This window comes from Sus scrofa, chromosome 6, assembly GCF_054392235.1.
Source record: "Sus scrofa isolate SSC_HxYL_T2T_F1_AM1 chromosome 6, Sscrofa_HxYL_maternal_Yorkshire_Landrace_v2.0, whole genome shotgun sequence".
NCBI lineage: Eukaryota > Metazoa > Chordata > Mammalia > Artiodactyla > Suidae > Sus > Sus scrofa.
The window spans coordinates 60,147,348-60,164,909 of NC_139388.1; the positions used below are offsets into that span (position 1 = coordinate 60,147,348).

Here is a 17,562-nt window from a genome sequence, read left to right on the forward strand (position 1 = left end):
TTCACACAATGATGACATAAGCTCTCTGAGGGCAGAGATTTTGATCTGCAGTCTTCACTGATGGATCCCTGGACCCTAGGTTGTAAAATAATAGCTGATGTGTGATAGACAGTCAATAAATGGCTATTGACTTAATGAATCAATGAACAATGGTATCACCTAGGTGTCAAGTGAGAACCTTTCATGTCTAGCTAAAACCATCTCTGACCCCTGTATCATGAATTAGGCCATGTCCAGCAAACACGCACCCCACGCCCACAAGTTTTACAAATTCTCCTGTGGTCTCCCTTTTTAAGAACACCTCTGGCTTTAAATCTTGGCTTCAAGTGAAGTACCCTGGGCGAACTTGTTGCCTGATGACGTTGTTTTGAAATAAATCCGTCTACAAAAGCCCTCAGCCTTTTCCCCTGCTTTCTGCAAACAAGCACTCACAGATGGCCCTTCATCAGGTAATATACATTCCTGCTCCTGCACTGGCAAAAAAAGAACGCAAAATGAATATGGCCTGGCCTTGTCATCAAGTCCTTCACCTGTTCCACTGTGCTTATTCAGTCCTCTTTTTTCTCCCTTTCCCCCGTGTCCCCCCTGAAGTCTTTGCAGTTCCACTGCGGAGACATTTATGTGTTGCGGTTGCGCCCTTGACGCCTAGAGGTGCTTTCTAGTTCCCAAGAAGTGTACACTCTTCGATGCCCAGCCAAGATGTGGCCATGGCCAATACGGGACAAGCAATGAAGGCAAAAGGGCAAGGCCAGGAGCTCTGAAGGACGGTGTCCGTCCTCTAGGTAGGAGAACCAGTGCTTCCGAGGTGACTGCCCGGGCAGGGAATTCTTCCTGTTCTGGTCACTGGCCTTGGTTGATTTCAGCAGAAGAGCACCTGCTCCATCCTGTCCAGTTTTCTGTTCTTCATGGAAAGTTTTTCTGCTTTTTTCTTTTCTTGTCTATTTAGGGCCGCACCTGTGGCATATGGAGGTTCCCAGGCTAGGGGTCGAATCGGAGCTGTGGCCACTGGCCTATGCCAGAGCCACAGCAACGGGGGATCCGAGCCATGTCTGCAGCCTACACCACAGCTCACAGCAAGGCCAGAACCTTAACCCACTGAGCAAGGCCGTGGATCGAACCCACAACCTCACGGCTTATAGTTGGATTCGTTTCCACTGCGCCATGACAGGAACTGCCATGGAAAGTTTTCGTTGTGGATGCCCTGCTAGCCTTGGTATCCACTGGTATAACCCATGGTATTCGAGTCTCTGAGGATTCTGAGTTTATGGAAGGGTCACCACAAGACCTACTTTGGGGCTGTCACCCTTGGGAAGGATGGGACTTCTTTCTTTCTTCATCCCTCCCTCCCTTCTTCTTGTTCTTGTTCTTTTGTTTTTGTTTTTGTTTTTAGGGCCACACTCACGGCATATGGAGGCTCCCAGGCTATGGGTGGAATCTTGAGCTGCAGCCGCCATCCTACACCACAACCACAGCAACGTGAGATCAGAGCCACATCTGCAACCTACACCGCAGATCATGGCAACGGCAGGATCCGTAACCCATTGACTGAGGCCAGGGGCCAAACCCACATCCTTGTGGATCCTAGTCCGATTGGTGAATGGCTGAGCTACGAAGGGAACGTCCCAGCTGCGTCTGTGACCTACACCACAGCTCCTGGCAACGCCTGATCCTAAACCCTCTGAGTGAGGCCAGGGATCGAACCCGCATCCTCATGGATACTGGTCAGGTTCACAACCCGCTGAGCCACCATGGGAACTCCCAGGATGGGACTACTTCTCTTTTGGGGAGGAGAGAGTACAGGATTGTTGAGGAGACAAAGGAACAGAAGGTGGTGGAGACTGCCAGCTTCCCACTCAATGTTCATGCCCCTCCTTCGTGGCCAGAAACGAGTGGAAATTCCGCTGTCTAAACAATCCTTTTCTCAACGCTCCTTCCAGCTAGATGAGAGCAAGCCCGGAGGTGCCACCGGTTGTATCACAGCAGCCCATCAGCAGGACGGGGGCGGTGCGGGGAGCTGAGGGGGCAACAAGCAGCAGCAGGGAACGGTACTGGCTTCACTGGCTTCAGGATCATTCCGTTGGGCGCAACCGCCGAGGAAAACGAACTCGTTGGGAATCGAGCTCCACCTCGCGGCTGCGAACGCGCACTGCAAGGAGGTGGGCGTCCTGCCTCGCTCTCCGCGGTGACGTCCCTGGGAGAACCGCTGGGAGAGCTTGAGTCGCTTCGTGCGAGCTTCCCCAGAGTGAATTGCTAAGTGCATCTGCACCAAGAACTTTTTTCCCCTTTTCCATCATGGTTTATTATAGGATATTGAATATAGTTCTCTGTGCGATACAACAGGACCTTGTTTATCTAGGGATTTTTTTTTTTTTAATCTTTTTAGGGCCGCACCTGTGGCATATGGAGGTTCCCAGGCTAGAGGTCGAATGGGAACTGTAACTGCCGGCCTACGCCACAGCCATAGCAACGCGGGATCTGAGCCGCGTCTGTAACCTACACCACAGCTCAGGGCAATGCCGGGTCCTCAACCCAGTGATCGAGGCCAGGGATTGAACCCGCAACCGCATGGTTCCTAGTCTGATTCGTTTCCACTGCACCACAGCGGGAACTCTGGAATTATTGTTATTATTTTAATCCAGGAAGTCCCCTTCATTCCAGACACTGCAGTCTGGAGATCTCTCCTGTATCCCATCCCACCCTAACACCTAGGAATTACCTCTGCTACCAGATAAAGAAAAGCCATGTAAATGTTTCATAACCTTGAGGCGCTGCGGAGGGGTCAACTGTGCTTTTTCCTCACATTCCCATATCGCATGCCTCTCCCAGCTCCAAATACCATCTAAGTTACTGTTTGCCAAATGCTGATCTACAGCTGAGGCTGTTCTTGCAGAATCACGTGGAGAGGTATTTTTCAAAATACAGGTTAGGGAGTTCCCGTCGTGGCGCAGTGGTTTACGAATCTGACTAGGAACCAGGAGGTTGCGGGTTCGGTCCCTGCCCTTGCTCAGTGGGTTAAGGATCCGGCGTTGCCGTGAGCTGGGGTGTAGGTTGCAGACATGGCTCGGATCCCACATTGCTGTGGCTCTGGTGTAGGCCGGTGGCTACAGCTCCGATTGGACCCCTAGCCTGGGAACCTCCATATGCTGCGGGAGCAGCCCAAGAAATAGCAAAAAAAAAAAAAAAAAAAAAAAAGACACACACATACACACAAAAATACAGGTTAGGTCGGAGTTCCCGTTGTGGCACACTGGAAATGAATCCGATTAGGAACCAGGAGGTTGCGGGTTGGATCCCTGGTCTCACTCAGTGGGTTAAGGATCCAGCGTTGCCATGAGCTCTGGTGTAGGTTGCAGACTTGGCTTGGATCCTATATTGCTGTGGCCTGGCTCTGGCATAGGCTGGCGGCTGTAGCTCCAATTGCACCCCTAGCCTGAGAACTTCCATATGCCTTGCGCCTGCAGCTCTAAAAATAAAATAAAGTATTGGTTAGGTCTCCGTAGCATCGAGGCATCTGATTAATAAAATCTGGTGCAGAATGCGGGTATCTGTATTTATTCACAAAAGCCCCTGGTGATTTTCATGTACAATCAGATTCTTCTGATTATTAGCAGTTGAATAAATGCTCTCTTAACCCTAGAATAGAGACTAATAGTAGATCTTGGAAACCCAGATATGTCTTTATAGCCCATGCCCGAGAACAAAAGCTCTTTTTCATATGGGATTCGGAGGGCAATGTGGGCAGAAGTTGGGTTAGCAAAATAAATCTTGACAGAAAGGCTATTGTCCCCATCTTGTTCAAGGCCCTTTGGAATTCCCTGGCCTTTTTGTTTTTTGTTTTTGTTTTTTCTTTTTTGGCCAACCCACAGCACATGAGCTGCAGCTGATCTTTAACCCACTGCCAGGCTGGGGATTGAACCTGCATCCCAGCGCTCCAGAGACGCTACTGATTCCCTTGCGCCACAGCGGGAGCTCAGCTCCTCTGGTCTTGAAGTGGCCGATGGGAGCAAGTTCAGCTGTCAGTATTCCATTCTTCATAAAGAAGAGGTTCTCAGAACAGTTTCCAGCATTACTAATTGATCAGAAGGGGAGTTGCCTTTGTGGCTCACTGGTAACGAATCCAACTAATATCCACGAGGATGTGGGTTCGATCCCTGGCCTTGCTCAGTGGGTTAGGGATCTGGTGTGAAGAAAAAAAAAAAAAAAGAGCCAAAAGCCAGTGAAAAGTCAAATCAGAACACAATTTCCACCTAGTGGTTGCTTAGCAGCTAAGACACAATTAACTTGCTTTGTTTCCTTGTTGGCTTCTCTAGAGTGAGTTTTCGGGGTCCCAGAATAAATAACCATCCAAGAAATCTGGGATAGCCTCATCCACTCAGAATATGTGTCCCAGAGGCTCGCCCTCACCTCACCCCTCAATTGCTACTAGGCAGCAAAAAATCGTTTTTATATTTGCTATGGTGATCTGTGATGTGATCTACTCTTGTCCGCTTGAGTTATGACTTGAAGTCTCAGGTGTTCGTTAGCATGTTTTAGTGAAAAAGCATGTTTTAGTGATTTAAAACATTGTGTTAGTTTCGAGTTCCTGTGGTGGCGCAGTGGAAACGCATCTCACTAGGAACCATGAGGTTGCAGGTCCGATCCCTGGCCTCGCTCAGTGGGTTAAGGATCTGGCGTTGCCATGAGCTGTGGTGTAGGTTGCAGATATGGCTCGGATCTGCTGTGGCTGTGGCGTAGGCCGGCAGCTGTAGCTCCAATTGGACCCTTAGCCTGGGAACCTCCATATGCCGCAGGTGTGGGCCTAAAAAGAAAAAAAAAAAAAAAAAGGCCCAAAAAACATTGTGCTAGTTTCAGTATACAACAAAATGATTCAATTATATTTATGTATTTTTTCAGGTTAGCAAAAAAGCATTTTTTTCAAAAAATTTTATGGCCGTATTTGCAGCACAGAAGTTCCTGGGCCAGGAATAGAACCCATGCCACAGCTGTGACCAGAGCCACAGCAGTGACAACACCAGATCCTTAACCTCCTTAAAAGTTTTGTTTTATTGAATTATAGTTGATTTTTTTTTCTTTTTGCCATTTCTTGGGCCACTCCCGAGGCATATGGTGGTTCCCAGGCTAGGGGTCGAAGTGGCTGGCCTACATACACCACAGCCACAGCAACTCGGTATCCGAGCCGTGTCTGCGACCTACACCAGAGCTCACAGCAATGCTGGACCCTCAACCCACTGAGCAAGGCCAGGGATCTAACCTGCAACCTCATGGTTCCTAGTCGGGTTCGTTAACCACTGAGCCACGACGGGAACTCCAGAATTATCGTTGATTTTCAATGTTGTGTTAATTTCTACTTCCAGCAAAGTGATTCAGTTATACATACATAGATATATTCTTTTTCATATTCTTTCCCATTGAATATAGTCTCCTGTGCTCTACAGTAGGAGCTTATTGTTTATGCATCTATAGATGTTTGTACCTGCTAATCCCAAACCCCCAATCCCTCCCCCACCTCCCCTTGCCCTTGGTAATCGCAAGGCTGCTCTATGTTGGTGAGTCTGTTTTCTGTTTTGTAGATAAGTTCATTTGTAGCACATTTTAGATTCTGCTTTTAAATGATATTGTATGGTATTTGTCTTTCTCTTCCTGACTTACTTTGCTTAGTAGAATCTCTAGGTCCATCCATGTTGGGGCAAATGGTATAATTTCTTCTTTTTTACGACTGAGTAGTATTCCATTGTGTATGTGCACCATGTCTTCTTTATCCATTCATCTGTTGATGGACACTTAGGTTGTTTCCATAAACATCCATTCTTAGCAACATCCAAAGTTATGCAATAACTTTATATTTCTTCATGAAAAGAGAAATACTTTTTGTGTGTGTGTTTTTGCCATTTCTAGGGCTGCTCCCATGGCATATGGAGGTTCCCAGGCTAGGGGTCGAATTGGAACTGTAGCTGCTGGCCCTACACCACAGCCACAGCAACTTGGGATCTGAGCCACGTCTGCAACCTACACCACAGCTCACGGCAACGCCGGATCCTTAACCCACTGAGCAAGGGCAGGGACTGAACCCACAACCTCATGGTTCCTAGTTGGATTCATTAACCACTGAGCCATGACGGGAACTCCCGAAAAGAGAACTACTTCAGAACACTTTAATTTGGGGATGCTTCTTGTGATTTATATGCAGCTGTTGTCATATTGTTCAATGCTATGTGATCTAAAAAAGTCAAAGCAACAGGAGTTCCCTTGTGGTGCAGCGGGTGAAGAATCCTGTGTTGTCACCGTAACAGCCCTGGCTGATGTTACAGTGTGGGTTCAATCCCTGGCCAGGGAACTTCCAAGAGGCATGGGCATGGCCAAAAAAACCCCCAAAAAACGGAAAACAAGAAACTCAACGTGATGATTTTTGCTTTGTGTAGTCAGTCATCTCTCAAACTTACACACTTGTTTACTAGTGTGATAGAGTAAATGAAGGTGAAAATAGAGTGTTAATTGATTAATTTCTGTGAATTACATATGGTCTTCCCACAGGCTTGGCCATGTGACTTTGTCAAGACAGGGAATGGCGAGGGCACGTGGAAAGCAGGCCTCCTCCTCCTCCTCAGCTTGCTCAACACGAAGGATGAAGACTTTTCGGACGATTCACTTCCACTTAATGAATCGTAAGTAGTCATCACGCCGTGTGGTTAATAAACTTAACTATAGTGCATGTGGGTCCTTGTATGAAAATCGAATAACTGTGTTTGAGGACGATATGAGATTGTGAGTGGTTTTTTGGTTTAAAACAAACCAAAAAACCACTAGGGCCACACCTGTGGCAGGTGGAAGTTCCCAGGCTGGGGGTTGCATCCGAGCTGCAGTTGCCAGCTTAGACCACAGCCACAGCCACACAGGGATCCGAGCCGAGTCTGTGACCTACCCCACAGCATATGGCAGTGCCAGATCCTGAGCCCACTGAGCGAGGCCGGGGATCAAACCCACATCCTGTTCAGGTTTGTTACCTTTGAGCCACAGTGGGAACTCCTATAGGAGACGTTTTTGTCCTCACCGTTATCATTGCCTCAGTATTCATCACGTGGCACGTCATGGGCAAGACTCAGATTGAAGCGGATGGCCTGTCTTTATATAGGCACTAGGCGAATGATGTTAATACAAAATTAATAATATCTTAGCTTTCTTTTTTTTGAATGTTAATTAGTCCGTAATCATTTTTTTTCTTTTTTAAATTTTCCCAATGCAGTTTTTTTTTCTTACTGTACAGCGTGGTGACCCAGTTACACACACATGTACACATTCTATTTTTGCACCTAATCATGCTCCATCGTAAGTGACTAGACAGAGTTCCCAGTGCTACACAGCAGGGTCTCATTGCTAATCCATTGCAAAGGCAAGAGTTTGCCTCTGTTAACCCCGAGCTCCCCATCCAGCCCACTCCCTCCCCCTCAGCAACCACAAGTCTAGTCTCCAAGTCCATGATTTTCTTTTCGGTGGAAAGGTTCCTTTGTGCTGTTTATTAGATTCCAGATATAAGTGATATCATATGGGACTTGTCTTTCTCTTTCTGACTTACTTCACTCAGCATGAGAGCTTTCTTAGTGTTTTAGAGCTTCACTTTCAAAGAATTACATTACTGTACGATATGCCTCTCTCATAATTGGAGAATGCGTGTATCAGCCTATCATCACAGGTAAGTGCTTCTTAAAAATATGTAACAATATTTCCAATACTGTCTTATGAATATGACTGTAGCACTGTATGCCATAATTTTTTTTTTTTTTGTCTTTTTAGGGCTGCACCCATGGCATATGGCTTAGCAGTTAATGAACCCGACCAGCATCCATGAGGACACAGGTTTGATCCCTGGCCTCGCTCATTGGGTTAAGGATCCGGCATTGCCATGAGCTGTGGTGTATGTCATGAATGCGGCTCGGATCTGGCGTTGCTGTGGCTGTGGCGTAGACCAGTGGCTACAGCTCTGATTGGACCCCTAGCCTGGGAAACTCCATATGCCGCGGGAGCGGCCCTAGGAAAGACAAATAAAATGGTACAGGGTCAACTGTACTAGGAGTTTTGGATAAATTATGTATCCCCTCCAAAAATCAGGTATGTTCAAATCCTAACCTCTAGTACATCAGAAGGCGAATGTATTTGGAAATAAAAGTAGTTGCAGAGGGAGTTAGTTGAGAAAAGAGCACACTGGAGTAGGGTGGGCCCCAAACCAATGATTCTTCTTCTTCTTTTTTTTTTGCTTTTTAGGGCCACACTCGTGGCATGTGAAGTTTCCCAGGCTAGGGGTCCAATTGGAGCTCCAGCTGCTGGCCTACAGCACAGCCACAGCAGTGCAGGATCTGAGCTGCATCTGTGGCCTATACCACAGCTCATGGCAACGCTGGATCCTTACCCCACTGAGCAAGGCCAGGGATTAACCTCATGGTTCCTAGTCAGATTTGTTTCTGCTGTGCCATGACGGGAACTCCACCAGTGACTATTCTTTTTTTTTTTTTTTTTTTGTCTTTTGTTGTTGTTGTTGTTGCTATTTCTTGGGCCGCTCCCTCGGCATATGGAGGTTCCCAGGCTAGGGGTTGAATCGGAGCTGTAGCCACCGGCCTACGCCAGAGCCACAGCAACACGGGATCCGAGCCGCGTCTGCAACCTACACCACAGCTCACGGCAACGCCGGATCCTTAACCCACTGAGCAAGGGCAGGGACCGAACCCGCGACCTCATGGTTCCTGGTCGGATTCATTAACCACTGCGCCACGACGGGAACTCCACCAGTGACTATTCTTAAAAGAGGGCCATATGGGATTTCCCGTTGTGGCTCAGCAGTAATGAACCTGACTGGTATCCATGACGATGAGGGTTTGGTCCCTGGACATGCTCAGTGTGTTAGAGATGCCTCGTGGTGAGCTGTGGTGTCAGTTGCAGACTAGTTTGGGAGCTTCCATATGCGGCCCTAAAAAAAAAAAAAAAGAGAAAAGATGGCCATGTGGAGGGAGTTCTCATTGTGTCTCAGTGGGTTAAGAACCTGACACAGTGTCTGTGAGGGTGTGGGTTCCATCCCTGGCCTTGCTGTGGTGTAAGTTGCACATGCAGCTCAGATCCTGCATTGCTGTGGCTGTGGCATAGGCTGGTAGCTGCAGCTCTGATTCGACCCCTAGCCTGGGAACCTCCATACGCTGCACATGTGGCCGTAAAAAGAAAGAAAGAAAAAAAAAGATTGTCATATGCAGACACAGGGGCACAAAGGGAGTATGCTCTGAGATGACAGAGATTGGAGTCATGCAGCTGCAGGTTAAAGAAAGTCAAAAGCTGTCTTCAGATCACCAGAAGCTAGAAAGAGGCAGACAGGGATTCTTCAACAGGGTTCAGAGGGCACATGGCCTTGATGATACCTTGACTTTGGACTTCTGGTCTCCAGAACTGAGTCAATAATAAATTGCTGTTGTTTTAAGCCAGTCAGTTTATAGTACTTGTTAAAGCAGCCCTGGGAAACTCATAAACTAGGTTTTATGGAGCAGAGCAGTGGGAAGCATATCTGGCTCTAAGTCTCTGTCACATTTATTTCCCATTTGAGCAGCGCCACCAGGAAAAGTGACATTTTAGTCTTCATTTCTTTGGCAAGTAGCAGCTGCTTCCAGTTTTTCAGAACTCATCTGGGGCAGAAGAGTTATGACTGCTTATCACTCTTAAACCTCAATATTTGTCATGGGTGTTTTTTCTCAGTGACAACCAGAAGGCAATTTGTTGTAAAAAAAATAAAATGTGTCATTCCAAAGGGCTGAAGATTAGTACCAGATTCATTTATAATACAGTAAACAGAAACCAAAACCAAAGAGGTGTAAATGGTGTACAGTCTTTTAAATCTTAAGTTAAAAGTTTAAACTTTTTTTTTTTTTTTGTCTTTTTAGGGCATAAGGAGGTTCCCAGGCTGGGGGTCAAATCAGAGCTGTAGCTGCTGGCCTACACCACAGCCACAGCAACGCCAGATCCAAGCCAAGTCTGTGACCTACACCACAGCTCACAGCAATGCCAGATTCTTAACCCACTGAGTGAGGCCAGAGATCAAATCTGCATCCTCATGGATGCTAGTCAGATTGGTTTCCACTGAGCCACAATGGGAACTCCTAAAGTTTAATCCTAAACTGAATGACTTCGTGATTTGTGTATTTCACAATTTGGATATTTTTTGGTAGATACTACATATACCTATTGGATTAAGAATTTCATGGTACACAACTTTATGTTGTGAAATTTGAAAATCCTTACATACACGCGCTTCAGAAATACTCAGACTCGAAGCAAATACATAAATCTGGGAACTTTTTTTGATTTATAGCTTTGACTGTACAATATATTCAAACAGGAAACAAAGTGCCCTTTGGCACGCTCAAGTTATCTGCTCTTCATAACTAGCTACTTTGCATTACATTCTTTATAAATATATGCTAATGTGACACGATCAGAATTCTTACCATAAAGTTGTTTATATGGAAACAACTTTTCCCTCTCTCATTACACTATACTAATTCTCCTTATTAAATATTATCTGATGCACGACAAATTCAGACTTCATACCAGAGGCATCCCTTGTGACAACTCTTCAGTCATCTGTATTCTTTGGTATGAAAACTCATTTGTTTGAAAAGCATTCAAGAATTCACAGCACTTGTGAGATATTTTTCCTTGGTGAAAACTGACCACTTTATGATGATCTACCCAAAACATTTGTTGTACTCAAAGGTTTCATTTCTGTGTGATGTATAATGGGATTTATCTTCTCAAGAAAAGATTTCAACTCATTCATATGGCCTTTTTGAAATATGAGGCTACATTGGTAGCAGATAATTTTCCTGTATCCACTGCATGTACAAGATTTCTCATCTGGATAAGTTTCCTGAAACTTACAAAGGCCAAAATGAATGTAAAATGTCCTTTCTCTACATTCACAGGGTGACTCTTGTGTGAATTCTCTTGCATTTGGTGAGATCTGGCGTTTCACTACAGTCCTCCCAGCTCTCACTGTGTTCTGGAGATTTCTTTCAAGCATGAATTTCCTCATGAGAAGTGAGCGAGAATTTGACAGAGAACATTTTCCCACATGCATTACATGGATAAGATTTCTGGCCTGCATGACTTCTCTGATGGACACTGAGGTATGATTTCTCAAAAAAGCTTTCTCACATTGAGTGCACTGATATGGTTTCTCTCCCATGTGACGTCTTTGATGTCTAATGAGCTCTGATTTCTGGTTGAAGATCTGTCCACATGGAATACACCCATATGGTTTCTCTCCAGTATGGCATCGTTGATGGATAATAAGATGACTTTTTTGGCGGAAAGCTTTCCCACATTCATTGCATCCATGGGATTTCTCTCCTGTATGAATCAACTGATGTCTGCTGAGCATTGCCATACTGCTAAAGGCTTTTTGGCATTCAAGACATGCAAAGGGTTTCTCTCCTGTATGTGTCCTCTGATGGACAATGAGCATTGCCTTTCGTATGAAAGCTTTTCCACACTCACTGCATTCATAGGGTCTCTCTCCTGTATGAGTTCTCTGATGGACAAGGAGATGTGACTTGTCTATAAAAGCTTTTCCACATTCACTGCATGCATAAGGTTTTTCTCCTGTATGGATCCTCTGATGTGTTATGAGGGATGACTTTTTATTAAAGGCTTTTCCACATTCCTTGCATTCATAAGGTTTCTCTCCTGTATGAGTTCTTCTGTGAACAATTAGCTGTGACTTATCTATAAAAGCTTTCCCACATTCACTGCATTTGTAAGGCTTCTCTCCTGTATGAATCCTCTGATGGGTTATGAAATGTGACTTTTTATTAAAGGCTTTCCCACATTCCTTGCATTCATAAGGTTTCTCTCCTGTATGAGTTCTTCCATGAACACTAAGCTGTGACTTGTCTATGAAAGCTTTCCCACATTCACTGCATTCATAAGGCTTCTCTCCCATATGAATCCTCTGATGGGTAATGAAGTGTGACTTTTTATTAAAGGCTTTCCCACATCCTTTGCATTCATGAGGTTTTCTTTCTGTATGATTTCCCTGATGTAGAATGAGCTGTGATGTGTGTACAAAAGCTTTTTCACATTCACTGCACTCATAAGGTTTCTCTGTTATATGAATTTTCTCATGTGTTAGGAGGTGCGGGTTTTTTTTGAAGGCTTTCCCACATTGCCCGTACTCGTAGGATTTTTCTCCTGTATGGATTCGCTGGTGAACAACAAGTTGAGACTTACTATAGAAGGCCTTCCCACATTCTTTACATTCAAAGGGTTTCTCTCCTGTATGGATTCTTTGATGGATAATCAGGTTTGACTTCTGCATAAAACCCTTCCCACAATCACTACACTTGAAAGGTCTCTCTCCTGTATGTGTTCTGTAATGTAATCTGAGCTTTGTCTTTTCCCTGAGGGCTTTTCCACATTCTTTACATTCATAGGGTTTCTCTCCTGTATGAGTCCTATGGTGTAGAATGAGATGATATTTTGTTCTAAAGGATTTCTGACACTCAGTGCATTCATACGGTTTCTCTCCTGTATGAGTTTGCTGGTGCAGAGTCAGGTGACATTTTGTACTGAAACCTTTCTGACATTCATTGCATCTGTATGGCTTCTCTCCTGTATGAGTCCTCTGGTGTATTATGAGCTTGGACTTATACCTGAAGGATCTGGGACATTCACTGCATTCATAAGGTTTCCCTACTGTGTGAATTCTATGATAGCTTTTAAGATTTGTTACCGTGCTGAAAGACCTCACACTTAAATTATGTTCATAGTACTTCGCTAGAGTGAGGCAGGATTCATGCAGAGTATGGCTAAGTGACATCCCATGACCATTTATCTCAACAGAGTTCATTTCTGCAGTTCTACTCTGAAAACTTGAATCTGGATTGTCTTTCAAACTTATTCTTCTTGAGACACACTTATGGGGTCCTTCTATAAATGGAACAACGTTTTTGCTCAAAGAAAATATTTTTGCCAATGCATTATATTCATGATCTCTCTCCACAGGTCCATCCTTCCCATTATCTTCCGAAGCCAGTCATAAACTCGCCACATTACATCTAGAAAAAAAATCAATAAATATGACCACTGTCATGAAAAGGAGAAGGATGAAATCTCAAGTTAATATCCAAAGAGATGGAGAAGTAATACAACAGGCGCACAGTGTAAGTCTGAGGTATTCAGTAAAAGAAACAATACTAAGCAATGAACTGAAAGACATGGGTGTCATCAAACATTGGAACAAATCTATGAATATTTGAAAGCATTTAATAGAAGAGGTATATGAATATGGTTAAAAGGTAAAGGAGGCTGATTGTGTCTAACAAGCTATGATAGAAAAACAACTTAGCAAAAAAGGAAGGACCAAATGAAAAAGGCAAAGATCTGGCAGTTCCCATTGTGGCTCAGCAGTAACCAACCCGACTAGTTTCCATGAGGATGTGGGTTCCACTCCTGGCATCGTTCAGTGGATTAAGGATCTAGCATTGCCATGAGCTGTGGTGTAGGTTGCACATGCAGCTCAGATCTGGTGTTGCTGTGGCTGTGGCATAGGCCAGCAGCTACAGCTCTGATTTAGCCCATAGCCTGGGAACTTCCATATGCAGCAGGTATGGTCCTAAAAAGACAAAAAAACCCAAAAAGCCCATAAACCACAAGGACCTATTAGACAGCATAGAGACCTAAATTCAGTGTCTTGCGGTAACAATGGAAAAGAATCTGAAAAAGAATACCTGCACACATATACAACTGCATCACTTTGCTGTATACCTGAAACTAATTAACACTGTAAATGAACTATACTTCAATTTAAAAATATACTAAAATAGGAGTTCCCGTCGTGGCGCAGTGGTTAACGAATCCGACTAGGAACCATGAGGTTGCGGGTTCGGTCCCTGCCCTTGCTCAGTGGGTTAACGATCCGGCGTTGCCGTGAGCTGTGGTGTAGGTCACAGACGTGGCTCGGATCCCGAGTTGCTGTGGCTCTGGCGTAGGCCAGTGGCTAGAGCTCCGATTCAACCCCTAGCCTGGGAACCTCCATATGCCGCGGGAGCGGCCCAAGAAATAGCAACAACAACAACAACAACAACAAAAGACAAAAAGACAAAAGACTAAAAAAAAAAAAATATATATATATATATATATATATATATATACTAAAATAGCAAAGGTCTCAATCCAACAGTACCAACAGTTACGCTGCTTCTATGAACTCCTCCTGCATTGGTTTCACTCACCTGGACTACACTGATTTGAAAATTCCCTCTCGACTGTTCCTTGTTGCTTTCCTTTCTCCAAGTGCACCACTGCTTCTGGCTTGGTCGCTTGATGACCTGTCAGGGGTAATCAAAGAGAACCAGAGCAGTATTAGGGCTTGTGAGGGAAAGTTCTATGTCAGGGAACGTATGGCTTAACTCTCAGAACAATAGAAGCTTTTTAATTGGAAAATGAAATTAAGTACAGTCCCTGTAAGATAATAAAATCAGCTCTGTCACCTACCAATACTAGTCCAAGTTCAAAATCATTGAGGGCATCCAAGTACCCATAGATTGTTGCAATGGAAAAAAGACAGGCAATTAATGGGCATATGCTGCGGTTATTAGGAAAGTTGTCTTTACCCAGGGACATAAGGTTGCTGTAATTTTCCAGCATCACATCCCGGTAGAGGTCCTTCTGAACGGTGTCTAGAAGCTGCCACTCTTCCCAGGTGAAATCCACAGCCACGTCACTGAATGACAATAAGCCCTGTTGCAACATAATCCTTTTTAATATGGAGTTAATATAATAGAGCAAAATAGTAGAGATCTATAGGATATTATTCTGATTATTTTTTACTATAAAAATGTATAAACACTTTTTTCTGTATCTAGTTTTGATTTACATTTTGTGGTCTACATTCATTAAAGCTATCCTTTCTTCGCAAATTCTTTTTTTTTATTTAGCGGCACCTGCAGCATGTGAAAGTTCTCAGATCAGGGACTGAACCTGTGCCACAGCAGTGACAATGCTGGATCCTTAACCACAGAGCCACCAGAGAACTCCTTTTTTGCTTGTTTGGCTGTGCCCGTGGCATATGAAAGTTCTCTGGCCAGGTATTGAATCTGTGTCACTGCATCGACCAGAGCCTCTGCAGTGACAACGCCAGATCCTTAACCTCCTGAGCCATAGGGAACTTCCTGTGCATTTTTTTCTCTCTCTCTTTTTTTTTAGGGCCACACTGTGGCACATGGAAGTTTCTAGGCTAAGGGTTAAGTCAGAGTTGTAGCTCCTGGCCTATCCACAGCCACAGCAATGCAGGATCAGAGCCATTTCTGCTAACTGCACTGAAGCTTGTGGCAATGCAGGATCCTTCACCCACTAAGCAAGGCCAAGAACTGAACCTGTGTCCTCATGGATACTAATCGGGTTCATTACCACTGAGCAACAGTGGGAATTCCCTGTGCATTCTTCATTCACTTCTTCACTCATTCATTTACCCAATGGAAAATATCAGTTAAACTTTAAACTATCTAGGAGTTTCTTTGTGGTGCAGCAGGTTAAGGATCCAGCGTTGTCACTGCAGCAGTTTGTGTTGTAGCTGCGGCGTGGGTTTGATCCCTCGCCCAGAAACTTTCACACACCAAGCGCTCAGCTGGAAAAAAAAAAAAAAAAAGGACTGCTTATTAGAAGCTGGACTACATATTAAATCATGATATTCAAAAAAGCCAACACAGAACTCTCCCTATGTGCCACGTATCATTGTAAACATCTTACATACAGTAACACCATGATTTGTACAATAACCCTTATGTAAGTGAACTGTTATCTTCTTATAGATCAGAGATTTTTTTTTTTTTTTTTTTTTTGTCTTTTTCCTTTGCTGGGGCCGCTCCGGCGGCATATGGAGATTCCCAGGCTAGGGGTCTAATCAGAGCTGTAGCCACCAGCCTACGCCAGAGCCACAGCGATGGGGATCCGAGCCGCATCTGCAACCTACACCACAGCTCATGGCAACGCCGGATCCTTAACCCACTGAGCAAGGCCAGGGATCGAACCCACGACCTCATGGTTTCTAGTCAGGTTTGTTAACCACTGTGCCACGACGGGAACTCCTAGATCAGAGATTTTTTAAGTTTTGAGCTGTGCCTGTTCTATTTCCCACATTTCCTGAGGAAGATGACTCTTCACTGGGTCCACTATCTGGAGGACCCACACACTTAATGGCTAGGAAATATTTGCTGATCTTAAGGAATTTATGTTGCTTCCTCCTTATATACAAAGTAGATCTTAAAACATGTCTTTAGGAGTTCCCGTCGTGGCACAATGGAAGTGAATCCGACTAGGAATCACAAGGTTGCAAGTTCAATCCCTGGCCTCGCTCAGTGAATTAAGGATCCGGTGTTGCCATGAGCTGTGGGGTAGGTCACAGAAGCACCTCGGACATGGTGTTGCTGGGGCTCTGGCATAGGCTGGCGGCAGGAGCTCTTATTAGACCCCTAGCCTGGGAACCTCCATATGCCACAGGTGCAGCCCTAAAATGACAAAAGACAAACAAACAAAAAAACCATGTCTTTATTCTTTTGTGATAGCTTCCAGTATTACCAGTGAAATGTATGCAATTCATTTCAGGTTCATGCTGCTTATGTGCCAATGTTCTAATTATCTGTACCTTGCAGGATCCTATGGCAGGCAGATAATTCCGATTAGCTATTCTGGATCAATTATTCTGTCCCCAAGTCTAAGCTCATCCCTCTCAGCCCCAATGTGTCTATATATATTGTTCTCTTTGATTGTACGCATAAAAAAAATAGTTCTTATTTATTTAATTTTTTTTTTTTTTTTTTGGCTGCACCTTAAGGATACAAAAATCCCCTAGGCAGGGACTGAACCTGCACCACAGCAGTGACCCAAGCTTCTGCAGTCACAATGCTGGATCCTGAACCAGCTGAATCACCAGAGAACTCCAAGTTATAAGTGTGTGTATGTATATATATATATATATATATATATATATATATATATATTTTTTTTTTTTTTTTTTTTTTGTCTTTTTGCCTTTTCTAGGGCCGCTCTTGCAGCATATGGAGATTCCCAGGCTAGGGGTCTAATCGGAGCTGTAGCCACCGGCCTACGCCTGAGCCACAGCAACGCTGGATCCGAGCCACATGTGCAACCTACACCATAGCTCACGGCAACGCCGGATCCTTAACCCACTGAGCAAGGCCAGAGATCGAACCTGCAACCTCATGGTTCCTAGTCGGATTCGTTACAGGTTGTATATATTTTTAGAAACTTCCGGAAATCTAAGATGGAAAACAAGCTGGGAAAAGAACAGACAAACAGCTCACCTGGGACTGGGTCATCTTTTCACAGCTTTTAGGAAATGGCCACCACTTTTAGGATCTATCCTGAAATCCTGGTAACAGTGTATCAAGTAGTATCCTCAGCAAGGACGAATTTCTGGGCTTGAGACTGAAGTTTTTTCCTTTATAGGAGTGGTCTCATTCTAGGAAGGCAGCATCTATGGAGCCAAGAAAAGATTTGTTTGGCATGGAAATA

At 44.5% G+C, this 17,562-nt stretch overlaps 2 protein-coding genes across 4 annotated transcripts in view; one reads left to right on the forward strand and one right to left on the reverse strand.

The window, feature by feature from the left end:
• The window catches only part of LOC110261042 (sperm acrosome membrane-associated protein 6), a 52,376-nt gene extending 37,428 nt beyond the window's left edge, over positions 1-14,948 (forward strand). The window contains exons 6-11 of one of the 3 annotated variants that reach the window (XR_014806592.1): positions 297-449; positions 592-782; positions 6,532-6,662; positions 10,953-11,156; positions 13,033-13,190; positions 14,674-14,948. The gene's annotated coding sequence lies outside the window, so the exon portion shown is untranslated. Of the gene's footprint in view, positions 1-296; positions 450-591; positions 783-6,531; positions 6,663-7,788; positions 7,852-10,952; positions 11,157-13,032; positions 13,191-14,673 lie in introns of all 3 variants that reach the window. The other 2 variants (XM_084961822.1, XR_014806593.1) reach the window with 2 other exon arrangements.
• On the reverse strand, positions 10,947-17,501 carry LOC110255260 (uncharacterized). The gene is given in 6 exon segments (XM_021094935.2): positions 10,947-11,176; positions 11,179-13,059; positions 13,062-13,085; positions 14,262-14,357; positions 14,643-14,769; positions 17,352-17,501. Coding segments are annotated over 6 exon segments (2,373 nt in total). The 5' UTR covers positions 17,367-17,501.
• Positions 17,502-17,562: the final 61 nt, after the last annotated feature.